This window comes from Periplaneta americana, chromosome 1, assembly GCF_040183065.1.
Source record: "Periplaneta americana isolate PAMFEO1 chromosome 1, P.americana_PAMFEO1_priV1, whole genome shotgun sequence".
In the NCBI taxonomy this organism is placed as follows: Eukaryota; Metazoa; Arthropoda; class Insecta; order Blattodea; family Blattidae; genus Periplaneta; species Periplaneta americana.
The window spans coordinates 192,404,990-192,432,656 of NC_091117.1; the positions used below are offsets into that span (position 1 = coordinate 192,404,990).

General features: G+C 35.2%; 1 protein-coding gene across 1 annotated transcript; it reads left to right on the top strand.

Annotated features, from left to right (window-relative positions):
• The first annotated feature begins 3,721 nt into the window (after positions 1 to 3,721).
• Positions 3,722 to 27,617, top strand: Oda (Ornithine decarboxylase antizyme). The gene is given in 6 exon segments (XM_069819809.1): positions 3,722 to 3,924; positions 9,943 to 10,006; positions 10,008 to 10,121; positions 16,274 to 16,473; positions 19,019 to 19,104; positions 24,974 to 27,617. Coding segments are annotated over 6 exon segments (783 nt in total). The 3' UTR covers positions 25,090 to 27,617.
• Positions 27,618 to 27,667: the final 50 nt, after the last annotated feature.

Genomic DNA, 27,667 nt, shown 5'->3' on the forward strand with positions numbered 1-27,667 from the left:
CTTTTCTCTGTAACAGAATTTTGTTAATAGATTTCATTTTTAAAATATGCCCGTTTGTTTGCGAAAAAGGAAATAAAAAAAGTGTTATTAAATTTTAATTGTTTATTTTACAAACGTAGGGACTAATATCAAAATTCTGTTACAGACAGATTGTAGAGCATGCTTTTGCAAGTACATTGCAAAAAATTGTTTCAATCTATATTTAAAAATGGTTTAGATGTATCGGTTTTAGTAAAATCCTGCATTGGGTATATATATATATATATATATATATATATATATATATATATATACATATATATATATATTTTTTTTCAAATTTGGGCCCCCAAATAATTTTTTCAAAATACTTATATTTGGTTGAGTTGCTACAGCTATGAGCTCTCTACTTACAAAAAATTAATATTTTACACCAAATAGGAAAAAAGTTAAAAAAAATACCATCCTCTCCCCTTAAATTGTTGACGTTCGTTCAACTTACCCTGCTGCATCTTATTAGTGTTATCCTGCTGTACCTCTTTTTTGTGGTTAAAATAATTGTCAATGCCTTTCTTATGCATCTTGGTATTCACGTGGTGAGTTACGCAAAATGTTTTGTGTTGGAACTGCAACTTTGCTAAGATTGCAAAATACATTTCTTTCTATATTGCTAAACAAATCTGGACCATACCTGGAGGTTAAATTGCGTAATTTTGTTGACAAAGTTAGTTTCGTCCTTGGCATCCCGCTATTATTGAATGTTGCCTGTTACGAATAGCAGTATTCGGTCGTAATGTAACCAATCAACTAAAGTTCACTGCTGAACGAAACACACTGAAATCCCCACCCCAACGCAATTCCATACCGGTACCTAAAGTCAAAGGCGCATGGAGCACAATGTAACAGCATACAATTCTTAGTCCTAGTTATAAAAATTAACTTTTTTTCATAAACAGGATTTTAAATTTGACTAACTTAATATTACACCATAAAGGAATAAGATAATATTCAGAAATATACAATAAATTTTAATTAAAAAAAAATTGAAATGCTGCGTTTTTTTTTTTTTTTTTTGTGTCTGCAAGTGTACTAGATGTCACATGAAAATACTCATATGGGTATTGATTAGTAACTGGACATAGCTAGTTCAGAAAATATTTATGATTGTTGGGTTTATGTAATGATCTAATTTTCCTATTTTGCAAGTGGAGACTCTTGAAAGGAGAAGATGGGATGGGATACAAGTACTCTTTGAGAGAAGTAGGAAGCTCAGAGGTGTGAAGGTCTTGAAAGCAATAATAGTAAAGGCCCATTCACAATGAAAATTAAACATAACCGTAACATAAACACAGAAGTTTGCGCCCAGGCTACCAAATGGGATCATTCACAATGATTCACATAAGCATTGACATAAACATTACCGTAAGACGTTAACATGAAAGTTTGAAAACTACAAACTTTCGTGCTTAAGCTTACGTGATTTGCAAACAGAACACAATCGTGGAGCGCTGAAGTATACGACAGAATATGAGGAAATGGCGTCGTTGTTATGTTTCCATGGTTACCAAATATGTTTGCGGTTATGTTTATGTTCCCATCGTGAATGATGGTATGACTTCTTGATTTTACCGTAACGTTTATATTCTTAAGTTAAGGCTTACGTTATGTTTAACTTTCATTGTGAATGAGCCTTAACAGATATATTGGGGTGTACATAATCTGTGAGATTGCTGTACATACGCAGTGTAATCTAATCTGACCTAATGTAGACATGATATTGTGTAGATGTATCAGATATTATTATGGTTTCGACACATGTTTCTCTTTATGTAGGTGTCTTATCAGTATCACACTTTGCCTATAAACTAAGTTGCTTAAGTATATTTATAGAACTGCTGATTTTATTTATTTATTTTTTGCAAAGGCTTGTTTGTGAAAGAACGCAGTAACTTATAGTGAGCTAGCTACTCAGAATTTGTGTTACAGCATCCTTTATATTCCCCTCAAGTGCTCGTATGCCGTCACGCTAATACGTCGATGCATTTACCTTCGCCAAATTCATGCTTGATCATAAAATTGATGGAATTAAATATTTGTCCAGTTGCAAAGATTAACGGTTATTTACAAGAAGTCGTCGCTGAACGATTCACATTATTTCCAGGTTAGTTGAATCAACTCAGTGAACGATATAAATCTTTAAAATACTAGGTGTCTCTCTCCCTGGTTACTTGTGGGCCATCCCAAACCCCGACCTCCACCCCTAAGAGCGCCGGTCCTTATATACCCGTCAGTCAAGGCCTTCTGACAAATAAAAGCAATTGACAATAGATATCTCAGTCATGACAACCTCATAAAATATCTTATCAATTGAATAATCGATCTTGCTACGTACAACATAATTATATTATATTATTATATTATTACCCATTTCAGCGAGTACTGACGACCACTGCAAAATACGATAATTTGGTCCAGGGAGTATTCTCTTTTGGCACAAGGATGATTTATGTAACATGTTTCTAAATTATTAGTCTTTTAAATATCGGTACATTCTTTAATAAATCACTGAAAAACAAATGTGAATATAGGAAGTGGAGTGAGTACGAAATTATTATTATTTTTTGGCGCATCATTTTTACGTAAGTAACGAAAAATAAAAAGGGATTATTAGAAAGTACGTACACTGCGTTTGTCAAATGCGCATCACCATGCTTTCGAAAAGGCACTTTTAAGTGCCCGACACCCCGCTTTTTTTCATCATGTGCTACAAGTCAGCTCATCATCGGGGCTTGCAGCCCCGATACCCCGCTTTTCTCATCATGTGCTACATGTCGGATCATCATCGGGGCTTGCAGTCCCGATACCCCGCTTTCTACGTCATGTGTTACACGTCGGATCATCATCGGGGCTTGCAGCCCCGATACCCCGCTTTTCTCATCATGTGCTACATGTCGGATCATCATCGGGGCTTGCAGCCCCGATACCCCGCTTTCTACGTCATGTGTTACACGTCGGATCATCATCGGGGCTTGCAGCCCCGATACCCCGCTTTTTACATCATGTGCTACACATCGGATCATCATCGGGGCTTGCAGCCCCGATACCCTGCTTTTTACGTCATGTGCTACACGTCGGATCATCATCGAGGCTTGTAGCCCCGATACCCCGCTTTTTACATCATGTGCTACACGTAGGATCATCATCAGGGCTTGCAGCCCCAATACCCCGCTTGCTACGTGCAAAACAATTACATTATATTATTACCCATTTCAGCGAGTACTGACGACCACTGCAAAATACGATAAGGATGATTTATGTAACATATATCTAAATGCTACGTACAACATAATTATATTATATTATTACCCATTTCAGCGAGTACTGACGACCACTGCAAAATACGATAATTTGGTCCAGGGAGCATTCTCTTTTGGCACAAGGATGATTTATGTAACATGTTTCTAAATTATTAGTCTTTTAAATACCGGTACATTCTTTAATAAATCACTGAAAAACAAATGTGAATACATAGGATGTGGAGTGAATACGAAATTATTATTATTTTTTATTTTTTGGCGCATCATTTTTACGTAAATAACGACAAATAAAAACTAACATGCCACAAGTCGGATCATCATCGGGGCTTGCAGCTCCGATACCCCGCTTTTTTCATCATGTGCTACACGTCAGATCATCATCGGGGCTTGCAGCCCCGATCCCCGCTTTTTTCATCATGTGCTACATGTCGGATCATCATCGGGGCTTGCAGCCCCGATACCCCGCTTTCTACGTCATGTGTTACACGTCGGATCATCATCGGGGCTTGCAGCCCCGATACCCCGCTTTTTACATCATCTGCTACACATCGGATCATCATCAGGGCTTGGAGCCCCGATACCCTGCTTTTTACATCATGTGCTACACGTCGGATCATCATCGAGGCTTGTAGCCCCGATACCCCGCTTTTTACATCATGTGCTACACGTAGGATCATCATCAGGGCTTGCAGCCCCAATACCCCGCTTGCTACGTGCAAAACAATTATATTATATTATTACCCATTTCAGCGAGTACTGACGACCACTGCAAAATACGATAATTTGGTCCAGGGAGCATTCTCTTATGGCACAAGGATGATTTATGTAACATATTTCTAAATGCTACGTACAACATTATTTTATTATATTATTATTACCCATTTCAGCGAGTACTGACGACCACTGCAAAATACGACAGTTTGGTCCAGGGAGCATTCTCTTATGGCACAAGGATGATTTATGTAACATGTTTCTAAATGCTACGTACAACATTATTTTATTATATTATTATTACCCATTTCAGCGAGTACTGACGACCACTGCAAAATACGATAATTTGGTCCAGGGAGCATTCTCTTTTGGCACAAGGATGATTTATGTGACATGTTTCTAAATTATTAGTCTTTTAAATACCGGTACATTCTTTAATAAATTACTGAAAAACAAATGTAAATACATAGGATGTGGAGTGAGTACGAAATTATTATTATTTTTTATTTTTTGGCGCATCATTTTTACGTAAATAACGACAAATAAAAACTAACATGCCACATAACATTATTTTAAGAAATAAAAGAAATAAGCATGAACGATATTCACCATTCTTAATGATCTTGGGATAGAAAAAAAACCGTATGGAATAGAAATTACATACAAATGTGCGTGTAATAAACAATAAGCAAACCATCTTCGATTAATAATTCCAAAACAACGTGAATATAGCGTGCATTGTGTAGGAAAATAATTTCTTATAAGTTGCTCCCAATGTGCATCATTGTTAACTTATGAAAACAAATGAAAATTAAAATGGCATATAAACACTATTTGAAGAAAGGTAGGAGATATTAAGTAATATTCAGCGTTCTTAATGATCTTCGGATGGAAAATAACAATGAAATATGTATGAAATAGAAATTACATACAGGTGAGCATATAAAAAACAGTAAGTAGAATCATTTATTTGATTAATAAGCTTAAATTACTCCAGGTTTAGTGTGTTGTGTAACAATAGACAATGGAATCGTTCACAGAAGTGAACTATAAATGATGTGAATCGTTCAGTGCATCCATCTTGTTGTGTAACAATACCCTAGAAGTGAACTATAAACGATGTGAATCGTTCAGCGACGACTTCTTACAAATAACCAGATTAACGTAAGAGAGAATAATCTCTTCAGTGAGTATTTATATCTACATCGAATAAATATGAGCAGCATAACCAATTCAGAAACATTAGTATTCTTGTCTAATTGCAACACACATCCATCACAACTTTTTCAATCTGTGAACGAACTCTTCCTTAATGTGATTACAGCAAGATTGTGGATGTCGTGCCATTGTGTTATTTGGCAACACTGTACTGTCAAGTTTCTTAACTGAAGGTGCCACAGTGTTTTCTGTATAATGAGGTAAATATTTGTGATTTGTTTCGAAAATGTTTGAATACTGTAGTTTACTAGAAATCCTTGAGCTATTGGCCAGAATGTTGTTACATAATACACTGCACATTATGAGCATATTTCTTTGTGCGAGATCGTGCGTATTTGCTTGGTTTCCGCACAAAACCAATCCGCGGAAAGTCAAAAATTCCACATTCAGTATTCCCAACCTAACACACACAACAATTTCCCTCTTCTTACCGCTTAAGTGAAATATTGATTTTACTGCTTTAGGCTTTTAACATATTATTTTTAGAGACGTTCAATATAGTAATAATTATAAATTGGAAACTTACCACTGCAATTTCACCTAAATTGCACTGTTAATTATTGTTTTTAAATATTTGAAAAAATTTAAGTAAACTCTACAACTCCACTAAAGTTACTGCATTCGTGATGCAAGTAACATTAAGGAAGCCGTGAAGAAATCAACAAGATTCCAGACTCATCATAGACTGGGGGGAAAAAAAGACAGACGTATATCACGGCCTGCTGGAGTATAGTAAACGCAGAAAACATTTTAAAGCAACAATGTTGAAGATAGATATTTTTGTTTTGCAAATTTGCCGTCATTGAACAGAAACCAGGATGGAGATTTCATTGCAACTAATTAGAAATTCCTCTTTCAGGTATGTAATGAACGATCTTCGCACAAAATAATGTACGATACACGAGCGGTATGTTTTCTTTCAATTCTCGGAAATTAAAAAAGCTCAACTACGTTTCGCTTTTTCAAACTTTTCCTCGAACATGAAGACTTCAACATACCGCTCTTGTAATGCATATTACTATTCTGACACATAGGAAAGCTGTGAGACAAATCATTTTCGTAGTATTTATGTTTTGGTCTTATCTATTTCGTGCGTGGTGCGCTTTGAGTCGACATTTTGAACTGCTTCACTATTCCTTCGTTTAATTCGGCCATAGCAAATGTATTAGAGGATTTTTTTTTTTCAAGCTTCCAAAATTAGCCCAAAATCCATGTTGGTTTAAAAGAAACTTCTTGTGTATGGTAACTTAGCTTCACAAAATATAACAGGATTTATATCCTGGATTCCTGGAATGATTGAGCTTCATTGTTGGACTCGTGCAATTACAGACCATCCAGCAATTTTGTAAAAATGAAATTTCGGTCTTTAAAAAAAAACTTTTTTTAATAGTTCTTGCCCACTTACTTTTCCTCCATTTTGTATTATACGACATCAAACCAAAACTTAGTTTGTTATTGCAAAATTTACATCATATTTATTACAGTGGTAAAATGACCTGTTTGGTGTTGAACTAATTTTCTTCCATTCTCAGTCTGTTGGATGTGAACAAAACTGATACTATGAATTTATAATTAAATTCAATTAAATACCTGAATATCTATGAAAAATGACTTTACTGGTTGGTCTGTTGCATAACTCTGTGCAATCTTAAACTGACCTGGCTTAACCTTAAGATTAATTAGGCAGACTCCTACGTATTGATTGTACAGTATGAGGCAAAACAAACAATACTGAAATTTTCGCTCATCTGCTGTCCATGTTTCTCCAGCAAGCAAGTATTTATTTTATATATATATATATATATATATATATATATATATTTTATATTTTATATATTTATTTTATATATGACATGGTATATTCAGTGTTAGTGTTAGTGCTGCAATCATGATTTTCACAACAGATGAGAAGGTGTTTATCGTCGAGCATTATTTCTGGTCATATGGAGTGGGACATCAGAGTGGACCGATCTTGCGTCACTTTAAAGAGCAGGAGCGAGCGATTTAACAATGCGGCACCAAATAACACAACAATGTTAGCTGTCGTGGAGAAGTTCCGTCGTGCCGAATAAATCTTGTCACTTTGTATGTTATAATGACTTATACTGTATTGAATTTCAGAGTGTTTGTAGTTTCAGTACTCTGTATGACCAGAAATAATGCTCGACGATAAACCTGTACCTCAGAGCGAAAAGGATGAAAGTCCAATTTTATTGATTTTGAGATAAGCACATCATTTTGACCAGAATTTCTTTCTCTATGAGCTGTAAAATGATGGAAGTGCACAAAATCCGTATTCTCTTTAAATTCAGATGTCAAAGGATGCAAGAACCATAGCTCTTCATTGACTTGCTATGGTCCCCCCCCCCCTGAAAATTTCTGTTTTTGTGACTTTCATCCATTTTGCTCTGAGATACAGAAACAGCTCCCTCTGTTGTGAGAACCATAATTGCACCACTAACTCAACACTGAATGTGTAATATGTCACACTGCCATATAAAATAAATAAGTACTTGGTTGCTAAGGAAACATGGATAGCAGATGAGCGATAATTTCAGAATTGTTTGTTTTGCCGCATAGTGTACAAGGCAGAGTTACGAATACAATATTTTTTTCCCCCTCTGATCGTTACATGGTTACCAGATGAGTAGCTTAGACTGAATTCAATTGCAATGGATAGGAGTAATAACTTCTAGTACTGGAAAGACATTGCGCTACCCACATTAATTTATCATTGCTGGACTTGTAGCGATAGTGAGCCAAAATACCAATATAACAACAGTTGGCGGCAAAATCTTTCAAGCCGAGTGCACTGTAGGATATTTTTAGTAACTGCAATGAGTTTAAAGTTGAACTGTAAATGGTTTGTCAATATTAAAAACAGAGGAATGGGAGCAATGGTTGCTATACAAAAAGTAATGTTTATTATTATTTAAGTAATTTGTTTATAGGTTTATCTAGTTACACTTTGATACATTTTGGTTTTCTGTGGACTATACAAATGTGATGGAACACAGTTTGAGGAAACTCTGGTATGAGATAATGAAGTATGGATTATTTATCAATGGTAGTAAAGATCCCTTGCGAATGAAAAGAACAACTTAATGAAACTTAGGAAGACGAAAGCCACTGGCATAGCTCCGTCGGTTAAGGCACTTACCTGCCGGTCTGAAGTTGCGTTCGGGTGCGGGTTCGATCCCAGCTTGGGCTGATTACCTGGTTGGGTTTTTTCCGAGGTTTTCCCCAACCGTAATGTGAATGCAAGGTAATCTATGGCGAATCCTCGGCCTCATCTCGCCAAATGCCATTTTACTATCATCAATCTCATCGACGCTAAATAACCTAGTACTGTAGTTGATACAGCGTCGTTAAATAACCAACAAAAAAAAAGAGGAAGACGAAGGCCTAATAAAACACATACGTACCTGTATATTTAAAGTCCGTCCATGTTTGTGGTCTCTTAAATTAAGTCCATGTTATGGGTATTGAGCATACACTCTTCAACAGCATTATGTGTATGGCTACAAGTATTTCCTTAAAATACGTAACTTTTGAAAATGCAGTTTAACGTGCTGTTGTGTGTATTCATTATGTATATTGATTCTAATGGGGAGGGTTTATGTAATGTCAGTCCACTTGCATTGACGCACAATGGCTATTTTTGTTCAAGTGTTAAAAGTAGAACACACAACCATTGTGTTGAAAGTTTGTACATACTGATAGTTATAATAGAGCAGATATACTGTACGTATTTTATATTCCAATCACAGAGACGCAGATTTTGAACATGTAAAAAGGTAGTTATATCTGACTTGTGTCATAACACAGGTGTCAATGTGAAAGAATCATGAACAGTTATCGAAGTGGACCAGTATGTAGTACTGACAGTGATGGTAATTCTATGGAAAACAGTATGTCGCGAAATCTCAACTCAGAATTTGTTAATTAATATTTAATGCTCCTTGGAGTAAACATAACTCGCATACAGTACTGCCCAATAATTTAATCAGTCGTTTTGACGGTTCTACAAAGAGTTTAAATGTTAATGCCTTTGCAGACATGCTTATTATGTTCATTATTTGTTCCTGGCCAAATGAATATTCAAAAATATCTTTTTGCAGTATCTTTAGCAAGAGGATAGAGAGATATTATTACGTGCGAAATTATCATAATTTATACTTTTGTTGTTGAGCACAAATAGAATGTAATTTAAACATTTATAACAACAATTCAAATTTTTTAAATATTTTTTGCGAAGAATTGTATTGAATGTTTTATTTTACTTGTGAAAGCTTCGTAATGGAATCCTAAAACACGTCAATTTTTGCCTTGTCTTTTTGCTATTGTACATTTTAGTTTCAATATGGCTCTCTTAAAAGGGTGAGTCCCTTCCTTTGCCTGTCGCTATTCAGAAAGTAAATGTACCAAAAATTGCTGTTTGAAACTGCCCGTGTCCGTTATTACGAATGTCCTCTATTGAGGATATTTTATTCCATAAGAATGTATTTCTGCAGGAACTTTTTAAGATGTCCATTATAAAGAGATGTTCGCTATTTGGAAGTGTCCATTATGGAAAGTTTCACTGTTATAACTAATTCTCTATAAATTATTTATTTGCACTTATACTTTTCCATTACTACTACATTTGTGGTTATATCTCTTTTCTGTTGTCTTTCACGGATTGTAATATTTAGATGATTTTTTTTTATTGTTACAGTGAACAGAGTGAGGCATGTCCTCAGTACTGTATAACGCTGGGGGCAGGGCCTCAGTGGTGGTCCTGATGCCCCCCATGCCGCGTTTAGTGTGTCTCCAGTCAGCACAGAGGGCAGCGGCGTGGGGAAACCAAAGGAGCTCTCTGTGAGCCACCCACGAAACTACAACAAAACCGTTACTGTAAGTTTCTGGCATAGGTTAAACACACACCCACACCTAGTATAGACATTACAGTGGAGTCCAAATCTCCTGAGAGAGCCAATAAATGTTGAACCCACAGATCAGGTGATGCATGCTCCACTGAACTCATCTGGCAGGAGGGATGTGTGGCTGGTGTTGAAAACAGGTTCCGTTCTGAATTTAAAAAACAGTGTAATGCAGTAATAACTCATTTTCAGCCTGTCTCATGAAGCAACAGTCATTTGTTTGGTGATTGTTATGAAGAATATGACATTGTGTGCATGCAGCAGTATCCCAAATCCAACTCTCAAATTTTTTTAGTGTGTGTGTGTGTGTGTGTGTGTGTGTGTGTGTGTGTGTGTGTGTGTGTGTGTGTGTGTGTGTGTGTGTGTGTGTGTGTGTGTGTGTGTGTGTGTGTGTGTGTGTGTGTGTGTGTGTGTGTGTGTGTGTGTGTGTGTGTGTGTGTGTGTGTGTGTGTGTGTGTGTGTGTGTGTGTGTGTGTGTGTGTGTGTGTGTGTGTGTGTGTGTGTGTGTGTGTGTGTGTGTGTGTGTGTGTGTGTGTGTGTGTGTGTGTGTGTGTGTGTGTGTGTGTGTGTGTGTGTGTGTGTGTGTGTGTGTGTGTGTGTGTGTGTGTGTGTGTGTGTGTGTGTGTGTGTGTGTGTGTGTGTGTGTGTGTGTGTGTGTGTGTGTGTGTGTGTGTGTGTGTGTGTGTGTGTGTGTGTGTGTGTGTGTGTGTGTGTGTGTGTGTGTGTGTGTGTGTGTGTGTGTGTGTGTGTGTGTGTGTGTGTGTGTGTGTGTGTGTGTGTGTGTGTGTGTGTGTGTGTGTGTGTGTGTGTGTGTGTGTGTGTGTGTGTGTGTGTGTGTGTGTGTGTGTGTGTGTGTGTGTGTGTGTGTGTGTGTGTGTGTGTGTGTGTGTGTGTGTGTGTGTGTGTGTGTGTGTGTGTGTGTGTGTGTGTGTGTGTGTGTGTGTGTGTGTGTGTGTGTGTGTGTGTGTGTGTGTGTGTGTGTGTGTGTGTGTGTGTGTGTGTGTGTGTGTGTGTGTGTGTGTGTGTGTGTGTGTGTGTGTGTGTGTGTGTGTGTGTGTGTGTGTGTGTGTGTGTGTGTGTGTGTGTGTGTGTGTGTGTGTGTGTGTGTGTGTGTGTGTGTGTGTGTGTGTGTGTGTGTGTGTGTGTGTGTGTGTGTGTGTGTGTGTGTGTGTGTGTGTGTGTGTGTGTGTGTGTGTGTGTGTGTGTGTGTGTGTGTGTGTGTGTGTGTGTGTGTGTGTGTGTGTGTGTGTGTGTGTGTGTGTGTGTGTGTGTGTGTGTGTGTGTGTGTGTGTGTGTGTGTGTGTGTGTGTGTGTGTGTGTGTGTGTGTGTGTGTGTGTGTGTGTGTGTGTGTGTGTGTGTGTGTGTGTGTGTGTGTGTGTGTGTGTGTGTGTGTGTGTGTGTGTGTGTGTGTGTGTGTGTGTGTGTGTGTGTGTGTTTTTTTTTTTTTTTTCTGGTATTATGTAGCTTTCCTAGATATATAGAAAGCATTTGATATAGTAAGTAGACAAAAATTGTGGAATACTTTTCTTGTGAAAGATATAGGTATCCTAACATCTGAGTAATGTCATACAAAGTTTGTATTATGGTACTAAAATCAAAATTAAAATTAACAGCCAAATAGGAAACGATTTGAGATTAGTAGTAAGAATCATAAGACAAGGATGCCCACTTTCACTTGTACTATTTAATTCCTGTATTGACAAAGTCAATTCTGACAGGTATAATGAATTGGAAATGTTTTTACAACATTATCTTCCTATCCATTATATTTTATTTGCTGACTATATGGTAATTATTGCCAAGAGAGAACATACTCTTCAGTTTCTTTTAAATAGTACGGTAGCAATTATACTATGGAAATATTACTTGCAAAAACGAAAGTAATGGGATTTAAGGGTAATGAACACTTAAGGGCAGGAATAATCATACAAGATAAATTATTGGAACAGGTTTCTGAATTTTGCTATTTAGGTTGTAACATTTCATATTTGAAACCTGCAGATGTTTAGAATAAATTATCCAGATTCCAAAAGATTACTGGTGGGAAAAGACAGTCACTAAATTTTATAAAACAATGACAATCCCGATATTAACATATGGTTCCAAGACTTGTGCACTGACAGAAGGAGAAATAGAACAGTGGCTGCTGAAATAGATTTCTTCGGTCAATAAAATAAATTAACCAGATTCCAAAAGATTATTGGTGCAATAAGGAGCACTCTGTCACAAAGTAAGAAAAGACTCAATCACTAAATTTTATAAAACAATGGCAGTCCCAATATTAACATACTACTACTGATGCTACTAATATGCAAAAATATCATTTGATTAACATGATCTAAAGTGAATAGTAGTTTATTTTACGATGTTTTATCAACTGCTGTGGTTATCTAATGTGTGAATGAAATTAAAGTGATAATGCCAGTGAAATGAGTCCAAAGTCCAGTGCCGAAAGTTACCCAGTATTTGCTCTTAATGGGTTGAAGAAAACCAGGTAACTTGTCCCAACCAGGATGATCCTGGATCTGCTCGTTTCATGATCATGCCTGCTAACATTATTCCACAGAGGTAGAGGAATGGTAGTTGAGCACTCTATTCTCAGATGCTTTTTAAATTCGGTAATGCTGAATATGTTAATATGGTATTTTTTTATGGATTTTGCAATGGAAATTTGGTTGCTGAATATTGACTTGTTCCGAATAGGGGAAATCCGGATTGAAGAGTGTTTACAAAGCTTTTCAGACTTTGTGAGATACAAGTTCACTTCCTAGAGTGAATCAGCAAACTGAACATGGACCTTGACAAAATACGAATGAAGAAGAGATGTGTATTGTGTAAATATCTTGATGCTTCCCAATCGGGAATATGGAGAACTTTACACAAAGAAGGAATGTATCCATACCATGTGCAACATGTTCAGCATCTCGAACTCTTGAGATCCTGCAAAATGTATCGAATTTTGTAACTGGCTAGATGGTGATCAGCAGTTTTATGATTTATCATGACATCCTGTTTATTCGTGAAGCCTAGTTTATCCACGAAGATGTTAACAATGGTCGAAACTTGCTTGTGTGGACGCAGTTACATCTCGTGTGACTGTTGAAAGCAATTTCCAACATTATGTTAGTGGAATGTGTGGTGTGGTACAGTGCATGATAAATTGAAGACCATTTTTGAAAAACTTGCTAACTGTAAAAGCTAAATTTTATAGGAAAACAAAAAACTGAAATAACTGCAAGTTTTGCTATAGCTCTCACATAGCAGAAAGCAAGTTTTGAAAAAACGATCACACTTTGACACACTACTGTGAAGGAAATAATAAGATTTTCCTAAGAAGCCTTTAGCATCATGTAGAGGCATGTCTTATGTTAACTAATCCACCAAAATCTCAATTTTGAAAATTTTGCAGTTAGCAAGTTTTGCAAAAACTGTCCTCATTTTTTATCAACCATTTGTTTTGGATGTGTGCTATGATAAATTGATCGACCCTTTATTTTGGAGGGTTATCATAGAGTTATCTATAATTTCTGCTGGACGAATTGCCACAACTTTCGGAAGATGTTCTTTAGAAATAAGAAGAGTTGGTATGTGCTTCCAACATGACAGTGCTCGTCATTTTTACTGTAGTTCGGATTTATCTAAATGAGTATACATCATGAAAAATGATGCATGCTTAATTGCAATGAAAGAAAACAAATTATTCCATTTACATTGGACTTCATAATATTTTTTTTTTTAATTTGCAGCGACTTTCTAAAGTTGCCGATTTTACATTATATAATGCATTGTTAACTTTAGGAAAATTTGGAAAATTGTGTGGCATTGTATTTTTCTCCAAATACTGCTTTTTTCGGGTATATAGCCTAGATTCCACATTCTGCAATTATTGTCAAATGGCACAATAAATTGGTTTGAAAAGCAAAAATCATGAACACTAGATCTCGAAGTGAGTTTTCTTCATTTTTGTTCGAGGAATAGCTTGATCCAATTATAAAACAAGTTCTTGTCTCTCTGGGATGCAAAAATTCTTCTTTCATTGAAAATGTAACAGTCAGATTTACATCTGAGTACAAAATGATTAGATATGCGAAATAGTTTCAGATATCGTGTGTTCATTTCAGAACTTTCCACCTTGACTAATTTATTTTAGATGTGTAGGGAACACAATTTTCCGGAAAAAACGCCTCGATTTAGTTATTGTGAGGGGAAGTTCAAAACCACTGCTTATTGAATTTTCTGGTCCACTCCTTTACCAACACAACTAGTTTTGAATTTCAAATTGCGTTCTACACATTTGAAAGAGGATGATAAACACTCTCCATCTACTAAAAAAAATAATTCAGTCTGTCCATTTCTGAGATAAAACCAAAAACATACCATGTAAAGACTTAAAGTATAGTTGATTTAAGACTGTATTATGAAGATACTGTGCCATTATTGTGCCCAAATCTGTTGTTTGTCTGGTGTGACTGGAGTTCGTATTGTCTTGGAATTGTCCAGCTTAATATCTTAGGTCATATCACAGTCTACTATATACAGTCGCGAAGCTCAATATGTAGTAAAAATGCAAACATGGATAGTTGCCCACCACTAGGATCGCTACTATCGCCTCATCATCGCAGATCTCTCTCCTAGCAGACGACAAAATATGTTACACTTTCGTTGTCGTGTTCTTTTGGAAAAATTAACACCTTCCTTCCATTATTGAAATATTAAATGCATAAAGTTAATTTATTATTTTAATGAAGTATATTAAATTCCACCATAAACTTGAAGATACCTGCAAGAAATAAGTTAATATAATTTTTGTTCGTGCAAAACGAACTGAAATGTACTATAATAGCTTCACTCATTCAAGATTGTAGCGATAAATAACTATGAAACCAATAAATATTAATTTGCATTTCCCTTTACAACAATAATAATGGAAATATGAATTAATGGAGTAACTTACGTGTACCGGTACTTGTAGTGTAGGCTTACGTAGTTAACAAAGTGGGATGAGGTTAAGCAATAATAATCACACCAGAATTGGAAATAAAACGTGATCAATACATTTTATTGTAACAGACTTTTTCTACGTCTCTAGTAAAGCAACAAATAAAAATAACAACAAAATTAACAGCTATAATTAAAAACATATCCTTTGAAAAAAAAAAAGTAGGCCTAAGCAATAATAATCCCACCAGAATTGAAAATAAACGTGATCAATAAATTTCATTAAAACAAACTTAATTTTTCTACGTCTTTAGTAAAATAACACATAAAAATAATAACAAAATTAATAGCTACAATTAAAAATATATCCTCTGAAAAAAAAAAGTAGACCTAACCTTTATTTCTCTGGAAATTTAGCAGCCTAAGTGACAGAACTTTAACATGTATCTAATGTCCTTCCGGTTAGACTGAAACATTTCATTGTGAAATTTAAGGATATAATGTATTCTAACAGTCACAAAGAACTTCAAAATTAAGAGTTTTGTAATCTTTCGGAAATCGGAAAAAGGATAACTCTGGCCTCTTTCTCTTACTGTTGCTACAATTTATAGCACTACAAACGTCTCCTCTTTGTCCCATATTATTATTCCAGTTATTATATTTTAGCCATTAACATTTTCATTACAACCAATAACGAACATTTCACATAACGAACATTTCACAAGCATCAATGTGAAATACGCAACGAGCTAGCACTCGATAGAAATACGACATAATCCAAAGTCGACCATGGACAGTCTATTGTTTCTAGTTGCTAACCGCTTGGAGCGCTTTATCACGAGATTTGCAAAAAAACACCTCAAGCTTCGCGACTGTATATAGTAGACTGTGGTCATATTGTGTGTGTAGGATCTTTGGTATTTATCAGTAGGCTGTGAACTATTGTGATTCTGTTTCTATTGTAATTTGTTAAAAATGGCTTGTATCCATTTTTAACCCTATGTAATCGTATTATTGTTATTCATTGAATGTTTAGAGTGCTGCAGGTGAAAACAATAAGCTGTCACAATCTTAATTGAGTTGTCTATTTCATTTTGTAGTTGTGATATAATCACTTAACAGAGGATACCCTAGTGTTTATTTTGGCTCGTTAAGAATGCTTTATTCTAATTAATTCTCTATTACAGGAGGAGGAGTTATTGGAAGCAGCTGAACAGAAGCCATCACTACGTCTGACGTTCTTGCTGCGACTGACCCCATCACTACGTCTGACGTTCTTGCTGCGACTGACCGAGAACACTGAAGTCTCCTGGGAAACAGTGCTATGGCAGCATCGCCTCTACATCCAGGTGCCATCATACCTTCTGCCAGAAGGCTCCAAAGAAGGGTAAGTGACAGAAGGTGCTGAGTTTGTTATTTTCGTAGTTGAATTGTGTGATTGCAGGATGTTTAACTGGCACTTTTAAAATCCCATTTCTTCAAAGTTTTTAAACTGGTCACGTGTTGCATTTTGGAATGTTCTATTGAAGAGATCTAATTAATGCACTATGTTCCTAGTAAGTGATGTATGCAATGGGGAGGGTGGGGTTACCAGACATAAAGTCCAGGATTATAATGTCCATGGAATAATGTCCACGTTGAAAATGTCCATGTTAAATCGTCCAGAGTCAAAATGTCCATAGTTCTATAATGTCCATAGCTCTATAATGTACACTATATCCATTGTTCAAGGTAGTTATAGTAATGTGTGTAAAAAAATTTTCAAGTACAGAACTAACCAGAACTGAAATTTTTGAAGGTGAAACTAAATCTTCAGTTAGTGCCATCACAGAAGGGTAAGCCACTTCTTTTATTTTCGTGGGTATCTGTACCAACATCATGACTTTAATAGAGAGAGGACAAAAATATATTGGCGATGCAGGGAAAGAAAAATTTGTAATGCTGCAATGATAACTAGCAGCAACCTGGATAACATTCGGGTTTTGCGGGATGGCACAGATAAGCATTTACATAGTGCCGATGAAGCAGGTATAGAAGTAAAGTGCATCTTGAACAGTGTTAAAGGGAAGAGCAAGAACGTTGGCTGTACATCATCCATTCATTTGGTGATTTATACACTGCCTAAAGCGCGAAGAAAATGAAATTTGGAGACAAATATTGCAAGAAAGAAGGCATACACAAATTAAAGAGCCGATGAATAAAACGTATTTGACGAATCAAAGAAAAATTCTCCAGATAGTGAGAAACTACAACGGGTACAAAGAAAATGGAGAAATTCTCATATAGCTACCTTAAAAGTATTGGTTACTATCTTAAAAGTGGGGCTCCGGTTCACCGATGATTAATAACTTATTTGTACGAGTTATGGAATAAAATTTGTGTTCTATTCAAGCAGAATTTTCCTTTGCACTTGGACATTATGGACGTTCGACACTATGGACATTTTCACCTTACGAACGTTTTATCATATGGGCTTTCTGTCGTATGGGCATTTAGTACATGGACATTTTCACCGTATGGACATTTTGACTTTATGGAGGTTTTATCATATGGACGTTCTGTAGTATGGACTATATACGGTGGAAGTGAGGGTGGGGATTGCATCACAGGACTAACTTGCTTGCCTGCAATGTGCACTGAAACAAGGATAGACTTAAATCAGTAAAGTGTGTTGTGAATAAAGATAAAAAGATATGAGTACTTTATGAATTATCACACAAAATTACATTCAGCTGTTTGCTGATAACATAAAGTCCACTATAGTCTATTCAGTTTTTCATTTCCACGAGAAATGAGGGGTATTTTGATCGGTGTTCATTATAGATGCCTGTTACTAGTAGCCAGAGTTGGGGTGTAGTCAATATATACTGCAGGGCTGTGTCTTCTGCAACTGGTACTGATGATTTTAATTTACTTCTTTTGTGGTTTATGGATGGGACAATGAAGTAGGTAGTCACCTTGTCGTGGTGAGGGGGCTTAAACTTGTTGTTTAAGCTAACATGTAACAAAGGTATCCACAGAAGCTGCATTAACACCAATGCAGTCCCACTATATTTTTCACTATCTGAAGATTTGACAATGAAGTATGAAAACCATAAATGATCTATACACAATTTATTTATTTTTCTTATGTAGCACCTCTCTTCTATAATGATCAACATATGAGATACAATTTTATATAAGGATTTTAGTGATTAGTTGAAAGAGTAAAGATGAAAATAATTAAATTCAGGACACAAGGAGCCAGTAAAATTGAATTTACGAAAAATACATGTATATTAAAATTAAGTAAAAATGATAATTTTGTCTAAGTAACTTCATTTTCACGAACTATGCACAGTCTTAGAAAAAAGTTTTGCCACACAGATACTTTGTAAGTCTCAGAAAGGAGGCAGTGAGCATGATCAGATGTACAACGAAAGAAAACTAATTTTATTACCTCAACTAGTCCTCTTGTGAACCAGATTGCTCATTCTCTGATCATGTGCACTGGCTCCTTTCTGGGAATTATAAAGTATCTGTGCAACAAAACTTTTTTCTAAGACTGTACAAATTTGTGCGTTAAAGAGTAAAAGAAGAAGTGAAACCAGTCAAAATTTCACTGAACTATCTGTATTTCACGACAACCAGCCAGATATAACTTCTTTCAGTCTGCAGATTCGAGTGAAATTTCAGTCTTGAGTCTTAGCCTTGATCTTTTGCTTTCTGAAGGTATAGTGTCTTCAGCCCAGACTCTATGATATCCCGGAAAAGAGGTTGCTGTTTTCTCATGTTACAAAATAGTCAGTTACTATATGTTGTAGTGGTGCACAGTGCCCTGTTTTCAGATAAGTTCCATTCTGATGTACCAATAAACTGAATTATGTGAGGTATACAAGTGCCATTTTAAATGTCTCTCGTGAGGTAATAGTGAGTTTTATTTTTGTTGACAGGTTCGTGTCACTGCTGGAATATGCCGAGGAAGTGCTTAAGTGCACTCACATCATTGTGTGCTTCAAGAAGGATCGCAATGATAGAGGTATGTTATAGATTCTTGCTAAATAATATGAGTACACCTACTGACACAATCTCAGAAGTTTGTGAAGAAAGATAAATTTTGGTTCTGTTTAGTGCAGTTTTTTTCTCACTATCTGCGTCATAGATGTAGAGACTTCTAGTTTCAGAATTACATATTAGTTCCATCATCAAGGAAAGGGGAGTCTCTCGGATCATACTAGGAGCTCTATATTTTCGTAAGAAGACTGGAGAGCAGATGTTCACCTTTTCTCACTTTCCCTTATGTTGGAGTTAATATACAGAGTGATTCAGACCACCCGTAATAGGAATTTATTTCGGAAACCAGTGCATTAAAATTTTCGAGACAAAAATATTTATTACTAAAGCACATGTGAACTTTCACTTGAGCTTGATTTCATCAATCAATCTTAACAGAAAGTAGGGTCAGTGGCGTATCACTTTAAAATTTCAAAAGAGAGTAGTGGTCAAATATGGTACCATTTGATAGAGCTCTTCAAAACAAACAACTTTCAGAGGAAACTTTTTATTAATTCATACTCTTTCAATGAGAAAACGTACGAAAAGATAATGCCATTAATACTGAGAAATGTTACAAGAAGAAAATGTATTAGGAGTCATTGACGGTGTTAGAATAAGAGTACGGGTGTGTGCTGCTCAGAACGGCAGATAGTGTGAACATTTGTAAAAATTAATGACATCATCCAGTTTTCAGTAACATCTGTCAACATTAATTGTCTTGTTTACATTTTCGTATTGTAACATTTCTCAATATTGATGCCATTGTCTTTTCGTACGTTTTTTCATTGAAAGAGTAGGAATTAATAAAAACGTTTCCTATGAAAGTTGTTTTGAAGAGCTCTATCAAATAGTACGAAATCTGACCGGACTGCCATTTGAAATTTCAAAGTGATACGCCACTGACCCTATTTCCTGTTAAGATTGATTGATGAAATCAAGCTCAAGTGAAAGTTCACGTGTGCTTTAGTTAAAAATATTTTTGTCTCGAAAATTTTAATGCACTAGTGTCAGAAATAAATGACAACGGTGGTCCGAATCACCCATTGCTTTTTCGTATGTTTTCTCATTGAAAGAGTAGGAATTAATAAAAACGTTTCCTCTGAAAGTTGTTTGTTTTGAAGAGCTCTATCAAATGGTACCATATTTGACCACTACTCCCATTTGAAATTTCAAAGTGATACGCCACTGACCCTACTTCCTGTTAAGATTGATTGATGAAATCAAGCTCAAGTGAAAGTTCACATGAGCTTTAGTAATAAATATTTTTGTCTCGAAAATTTTAATGCACTGGTTTCCGAAATAAATGACTGTTATGGGTGGTCTGAATCACCCTGTATAGCTCTGAAATTTTTAATGTTGCATCTACAACTTCTTGCAAAAGAAAAAGACCATATTGAACACCACAAAAGTCTTCAATCTATTAGTCCACTTGTACCTGTGGGCCATTGCTAGTTGGCAGTAAGATCAGTTCCACAATGCTTGTAAACAAATTTTCCCCCATGGGCGAAAGGTTACTGTTATTTTCAAACGTATTGGAAGAAAACTATTTCATGAACTGCTTTTGTAAACATAAACTCCCTGTTTCATTGGTCTGTATTTTAGTGTTCGGAAATGACTAACTGAACAATTCTCCTAGTTACATGCTTTTTTTAATTGGCATATTTATTTTTTGTAACTAACTATGAATTTGAAAGTCATATTGAGGTTAAGATTTCAGACAAGTTGAATGAAGTGTATTATAATAATGAATTGTTTTATAATTTCAGTCAACAACTTATCAATTATTTCAAATCACAGGTTATATATACACAAATGTTCGATTTTTTAAAATCATCTTCAGGTGGAGAGACATAAATTGACAAATTGAGCATAGGTGACATACAAGGAAAAAAAAAACACACACACATATTGTAAGTGAAAATCAAAACTGTTTAAAAACAATATGATATAAAATGTGGTTCTGTCATTTTAATAACTAACAGTCATATAAAGTGATGAACACACTATTTGAATCTTTTGACATTATATAAGAATTTCAATCATAAAATTGTGTGTATGTATTGATGAAATTAAAATTTAAAGCCATTAGTGATACCATGTTCACAAGAGAAGGCTACAATTATTGGTATTCTGTAAGTTTGTTAATCAGTCACTCAAATCAATGATATGTATGTGACATGATGTTAAGAGGAAGATACAGAGTAAGAGTGGGCACAGGTTAGCTCTGGCTTCTCATTGGAGCCCCACTGAGATGGAGTGATTCTTGATTGCATTATCAAAAAATGAACTAATGATTGTTTCATGCCAAGGTTTTATTTGAAGTATCACAGAAATTGCGAAGTTGTTAGAAATTTCTATTCTTATCCAGAAATTAATTTCTTTCAAGAATAGTCATCTGCTATTTTCGAAAATAAAAGCCTGATATAAATTCAGTCTGAACTGTTGCCTTTCGTATGATTGTAGTTACAGTCCTATCACACCAAAACTAGGAAATGTAAATAGAACATGCAAGTTTTTTTAGTTGGCTATGTTCTGTTCAAGCAGATTCGAACAAGTTGTACTTCTGACTTCACACTAATTGAACTGTTCGAGCAGTGCTGATTCCCATCCCTAATGTAAATTACCAAACAGTTCAGCTCAGTTGTTTGAAGTAGCCAGATCTAACAAGTCCAGGTGACTCTTCCGGTTGGACCTATTTGCCCTGATGATGAAACCTGTATGTAGTTAGGAAACATTGGAAGTATTAAGTTCCAGAACACGGAATACGCAAAAGTATACTTCTGAACACATTTACCATGAAAGCCTAAAAATTCATATAGAGCAATTATTTCTGGTTCAGTATTTAATTGAACCATGATAACTCAAACTAGTAACTCATTCTTCTAGCAACCTGTTGCTGCTATACTTCAGAATACTGTGTAAGTACTTGCATACAAAGACTGTGCCCTTAAATAGTATATTACGATACAAGGTTGGGAAGTGGTTTTTACAAGATAGAGAAGTTTGAAAAATGAGCAGAGCAAGAGCGATCATATTTTTAATATATATATATATATATATATATATATATATATATATATATATATTTTGCATTGAAAATTTAGGGCAATATTATTCCAAAGCCTTTGCAAAACTATACTGTAATGGTAACTAAGTAACAGTAATGGATCTATTTCAGTATAGTTTTATGTTCTGAAGAATGATTTCTCTAGCAACAAGTTTTTGTGGAAATTGTAACTTTCAAGGCCTAACAACAATAGCTGTAAATACAACAAAAAACACGATCGTGCAAAAAATAATTTAAAAAACGTAGGCCTATGTTTTTATTATGGTACAAAGATAAATATATATATTAAAAAAATGATGGTCCTTGCACCAAAAATAAATAATACAATAATGCAATAACGACATAAGTACTTATGCGGTATTCTGAAATCATTGCCCAGTTTTAATTGTAATAACAATGGAATTGAGGACGTCACCCGAATAAGGGCGTATACAGCAAAATGTAGTTCCGATATAAACTGATTTCAATGTTTGTAAGCTGTCAGGTTCATCATAGTTGCGTCGAAAAAAATTATTCATTACTGTTAAATAGTTTCGAGGATATTTAAAACAAAATTATTGAAACATAACAGCAAATAGTATGTTCTGCTATTAGTAAATAAATATAATATGGAACTCTGTATACGCCCTTTTTCCGGCGACAATATGTTTTAGTAGTGTTTTTAATCATTCTGATGTTCTAGGTGTCTAACTTGCATGAAAATTATGTATGAGAACATCTCGTAATTTATTAATAATTTTGTCTTAAAAAGTAAAATAAAATAAATTCAACACAAAAATATACATTTACTATAACACATGAAATAAAAATAGTGAATAATTACGCAAGTGGACCTACAAAATAACAATACATTTTCAGTTTATGATTTTCGTGTTCTTATAAGACGTATGTTCTTTTCTTCTTTGTGCATCATCTCTATTGTTGCTACAGTCATCTTCGCCATTGTGTGATGATGTCCCGGCTTTATTCAGAATTGAGTTCAGCCAACTTTGGCTATCTTCATCTAAAAACTGTAACAGTTCTCTTAAGTTCTTCACTGGAGGGTTCCAAAGGCACTGGGTTCATTTGTGTTGGACTCAAAAGTTTCAGTTGCGACACTTCCATTCTCGTCTTTCAAATGTTGAAGGAAACAAATGATGCCGAGTATGAGGTTCAAGCTGAAAATACCCCTGATGTACTGTATTGCACTTATTTATACTTTTGCGGCATGATTGTATGAGAACGATTTAAGTGTGTACCCCTTTTATCATTGAGGATTCACCAATTTATTCTGAACTGTTGTTAATCGTTTCTCTAAAATTTGCAGTAGAATCAATAGAAAGATCCGACACACATTAATTTTTTTACCCCCTTTATAGAAAACACTATATTTCCACAAATTATCGCTATTCTTGAATGAGTGAAGTTTCTAAGTTTTTAGATTCAGATTGTTCTAATTTCGAACCCATGTCGCAAAAGAGTTTGAAAATAGAGAGTTGATTGTCCTTTGAAATTTCGTCTGTACACATTTTCATATATCACTTTCTTACCGGTGTAATGATTTCTTTTCCATTTCCTTGCCTGTACAACTTGTGTATGACTTGCCACTGTTTCTATTTATTTTTCTTTCTTCGGTTTTCCATTTAGTTTTGTTCACAAGCTTCCTTTTTTCCTATATTTTCGGTCATGATTCACTGCTGCAACTGACAACCTGAAGTAGGCCTAAACATCGAATATTAGCCTACTACAGTACGGCTTGCAACAGCATGTGACTGCCGCTGTAGTAGGTGCGTCCACTTGTTCAACGTAAACACGTAACATTGTGTCCTGTTACGTATTGAAGCTAGACTTACGAAAATTTGCTACAGAGTACTATATGCATTCAACTATCTTAATTCCTTGATTGTCGGAAAACGGGCGTATAAGGGTATACGCCGTTATTCGGGTGATGTCCTCAATTAGAAAGTTAGAATTTATAAACAGTTATATTACCGGTTGTTCTGTATGGTTGTGAAACTTGGACTCTCACTTTGAGAGAGGAACAGAGATTAAGGATGTTTGAGAATAAGGTTATTAGGAAAATATTTGGGGCTAAAAGGGATGAAGTTACAGGAGAATGGAGAAAGTTACACAATGCAGAACTGCACGCATTGTATTCTTCACCTGACATAATTTTAGGAACATTAAATCCAGACGTTAGAGATGTGCAGGGCATGTAGCACGTATGGGCAAATCCAAAAATGCATATAGTGGTAGTTGGGAGGCCGGAGGGGAAAAAGACCTTTGGGGAGGGCCGAGACGTAGATGGGAGGATAATATTAAAATTGATTTGAGGGAGGTGGGATATGATGATAGAGACTGGATTAATCTTGCACAGGATAGGGACCGATGGCGGGCTTATGTGAGGGTGGCAATGAACCTGTGGGTTCTTTAAAGCCATTTGTAAGAAAGTAACAATGGAATTATTTCATTACTACATATTTTTGTGCTCTCATAGGAAATGAAAAACTTGAGTATTTCGAGTCATCGTTAAAATTCCGGCATTCCTTCAATACCTCTTTGCTGTATCAACTTCCACAACATACAAAATTGGTATATGAATTTATGAATCAACTATTTTATATCAGTTATCTTCAAACACTTCAATGAAAACATTTCGTTGAATGAAGTGATCCTTGTATACAACACTGTTCAATTTGTTGCATAAAGTGCTATTTTAGAATGTTGTTCTTCTCCTTTTTTTTTCTCCCCCTTCCCCAATATATTAATCATATGAGTAACATATTTTTATATTCTTTGTTGGCAGCACTGCTGGTGAGGACTTTCATGTTCTTGGGCTTTACAACATTGCCACCAGGTCACCAGCTGATTCCAAGCAACACAGACACGTGCAACCTATACATGCTGTACTCCATCGAATAGCCTGCCTCACAAATGAGAACAGATTCTTTTCTTGCCACTTTTAACAATGAACGCTGCAAATACGAAACAACACGTGTTGCAATATTCTTGCATAATTGTCTCTCTTTCATTACATCACTAAAAAGTTGGACTACATTTTAGAATTTTCAACAGTATTGATTATGGAATTGTGGGGGGAGTGCAATTTAAATATGAAACAATTTTGCTCACAAATTATGGTAAAGTATCATCTTTGCATATACTTCTGATGTTTAATTTTGTTTATCAATTCTGGTCATTAGGTAGTACATTGATTTTAAGAGTTATATTTGTATTTGATTGAATATCTGTACATGCTCATTTCTCACAGTGAATCTTGAAAAATTGAACTTAAAATGGTGGAACTTGCGATACAAATTTCGTATGTAATGATGTTTTGAGTGGTTTTATGCTAGAATTACACCATTTTTCAATCACTTTTATGTTCTATGAAGATATTTTAGTTTTTTAAAGATATAGATGTTTTCATACATGAGATACTAGTGATATAGTCTGAGTAGTCTTAACATAAATATTTGTAACTGTACTTACGAGTATGCATGTGAGTTTCTTAAGTCGAGTTTGCTGACAAGGTCGGAATGAATTGCGGTTCAGGTCACAGTAATAATTTAGGAGCCTAGGCCTATATAAGTGTGTATATGTATGTGTGTCTGTATATACACATATTATGTATACATACATACATACATACACACATATTTATTTATTTAATAATAGACTGAGAAATATTCATGTAAGGTTTAAGTTTTTCTGCATGCTATAACTGTGTTTGCAGGATTGAATTATTTTAATTCTTATTTTATATGGGATATTTTTTTCACTTTCAGATATGGTATAATATATATATGAATCGTATTTATCATTAGGATAAGCTCTTGACTGTCATTTGGTGTTGAACTACGCCATCTTTGTGTTACATTTCTCTTGTGTTTCCTTCCTGTTAAAAGTGGCAAGGTAAATCGGTCCATACATAACTATGCCTGCAGCTACATTCAACATTCTGTAATTCTCCTAAGTGGTAAAATGGTTTATTAATTTGTTTCCCCATGTCAGGTGAAAGGTTTGCGAAAAATCTCTAAAAATACAACTTTGTGGCAGGGTAAGGATTTCATATATTTGTCTTAATCTCTACAGTAATGATGATGATTTTTCATTAACATTTTTCTTGGCAAGTACAGTTGCATAATTATTAGACTTGATGCATTTTGAAGTTTTCTAACAAATACGTAAACACCAAAGAATGCACTGTTTTTCAGAAATATTTGAGGTGTTACAAAACTTTATTGCAAGTAAACTATTGAACTTACATTAATGAAACCAGTACAGAACAAATGAGGAACTCAAACAGTTCTTTTTTTTGACACCTACAAATATTCAATGTATGTACCACAGCTGACACAGCACACTTCTACACGACACTCTAGTTCTTGCCACTCACAGCAACATGGACCTGTTGATAGTGTCAACCACTGTAATGATATACTCCATAAAGTCTGCAATATTACACGGCATCAGTGGGATGGATGAATACCCTGTCTTTGATGTAACCACACAAAAAGAAGACACACTGTGTGAGGTCCGGTGATCTTGGAGGCCACAGCATTAGGTGCTGGTCGTTTTCCAGTGCGCGTTTATCTAATGCCTTGTCAATGCTGTGTGGGTTCTTTTCGAATTTTCTACGAAATGCATGTTGGACAGTAATCACTGATTTAATAATGTGGAATTCTAAAATGCAGAATGATTTCTCCACATGTGTAGCAGCCATTGCACAACAATAAGGAATACGAGCTGCAGCTGAACAAAACGGAGTGACTGCCTAGCAGCAGAATGCGAACTCTTGTCTTCCTCGTCTGTTCTGGACTGGTTTCATTAACGTAATTTCAATAGTTTACTTGCAGTAAAGTTTTGTAACCCTTCAAAGCTTTATGAAACACGGTGTCTATTATTAGTCCTTATTCAGTTGTTTTTATAGATGTTTCGCTAGCCTCTGCCTTTGAATGCTGAATGATTACACACTTTAAAATATAAAACTCATTCATTGAATTGAATGATAAAAAAAAAAGTGAAAAAAGTTTAAAAATTGACCAAAAAAAAATAGTGATAGTTACTGTATACCCAAACTTTGTTCAGTGGTAATACTTTAGTTACAAAGACTCCATTCCAATTTTTTAAAGAGTGCATTCTATTCCAATCTTGATGCAGTATAAGAAAGAAAGAGAAAAGTGAATCAAAATGTTTAAATGAGTGAAAACAGTGATTGAAATAATTTTTCAATCAGATACAGGTTACAGAAGTTAACTTTCAAATTTTTATTTTTGTGGAAAATGCAACATAGAGGACCATGTGCTTTCAAAAGCAATACAAAAATTCGAGTCTGCACAACTGTATTTTGATGCTAAGAGTAAATCCAAAGTTCTTGTGCATATTGAATATTGATTTAACTCATGTAAGGTGTGGAACATGAAATACAAAGAATGGAAAGGAAGGCATTTTCAGCGTTTTATTATCATCCTGGTAATTCCTTACCTGTATGTTCTGC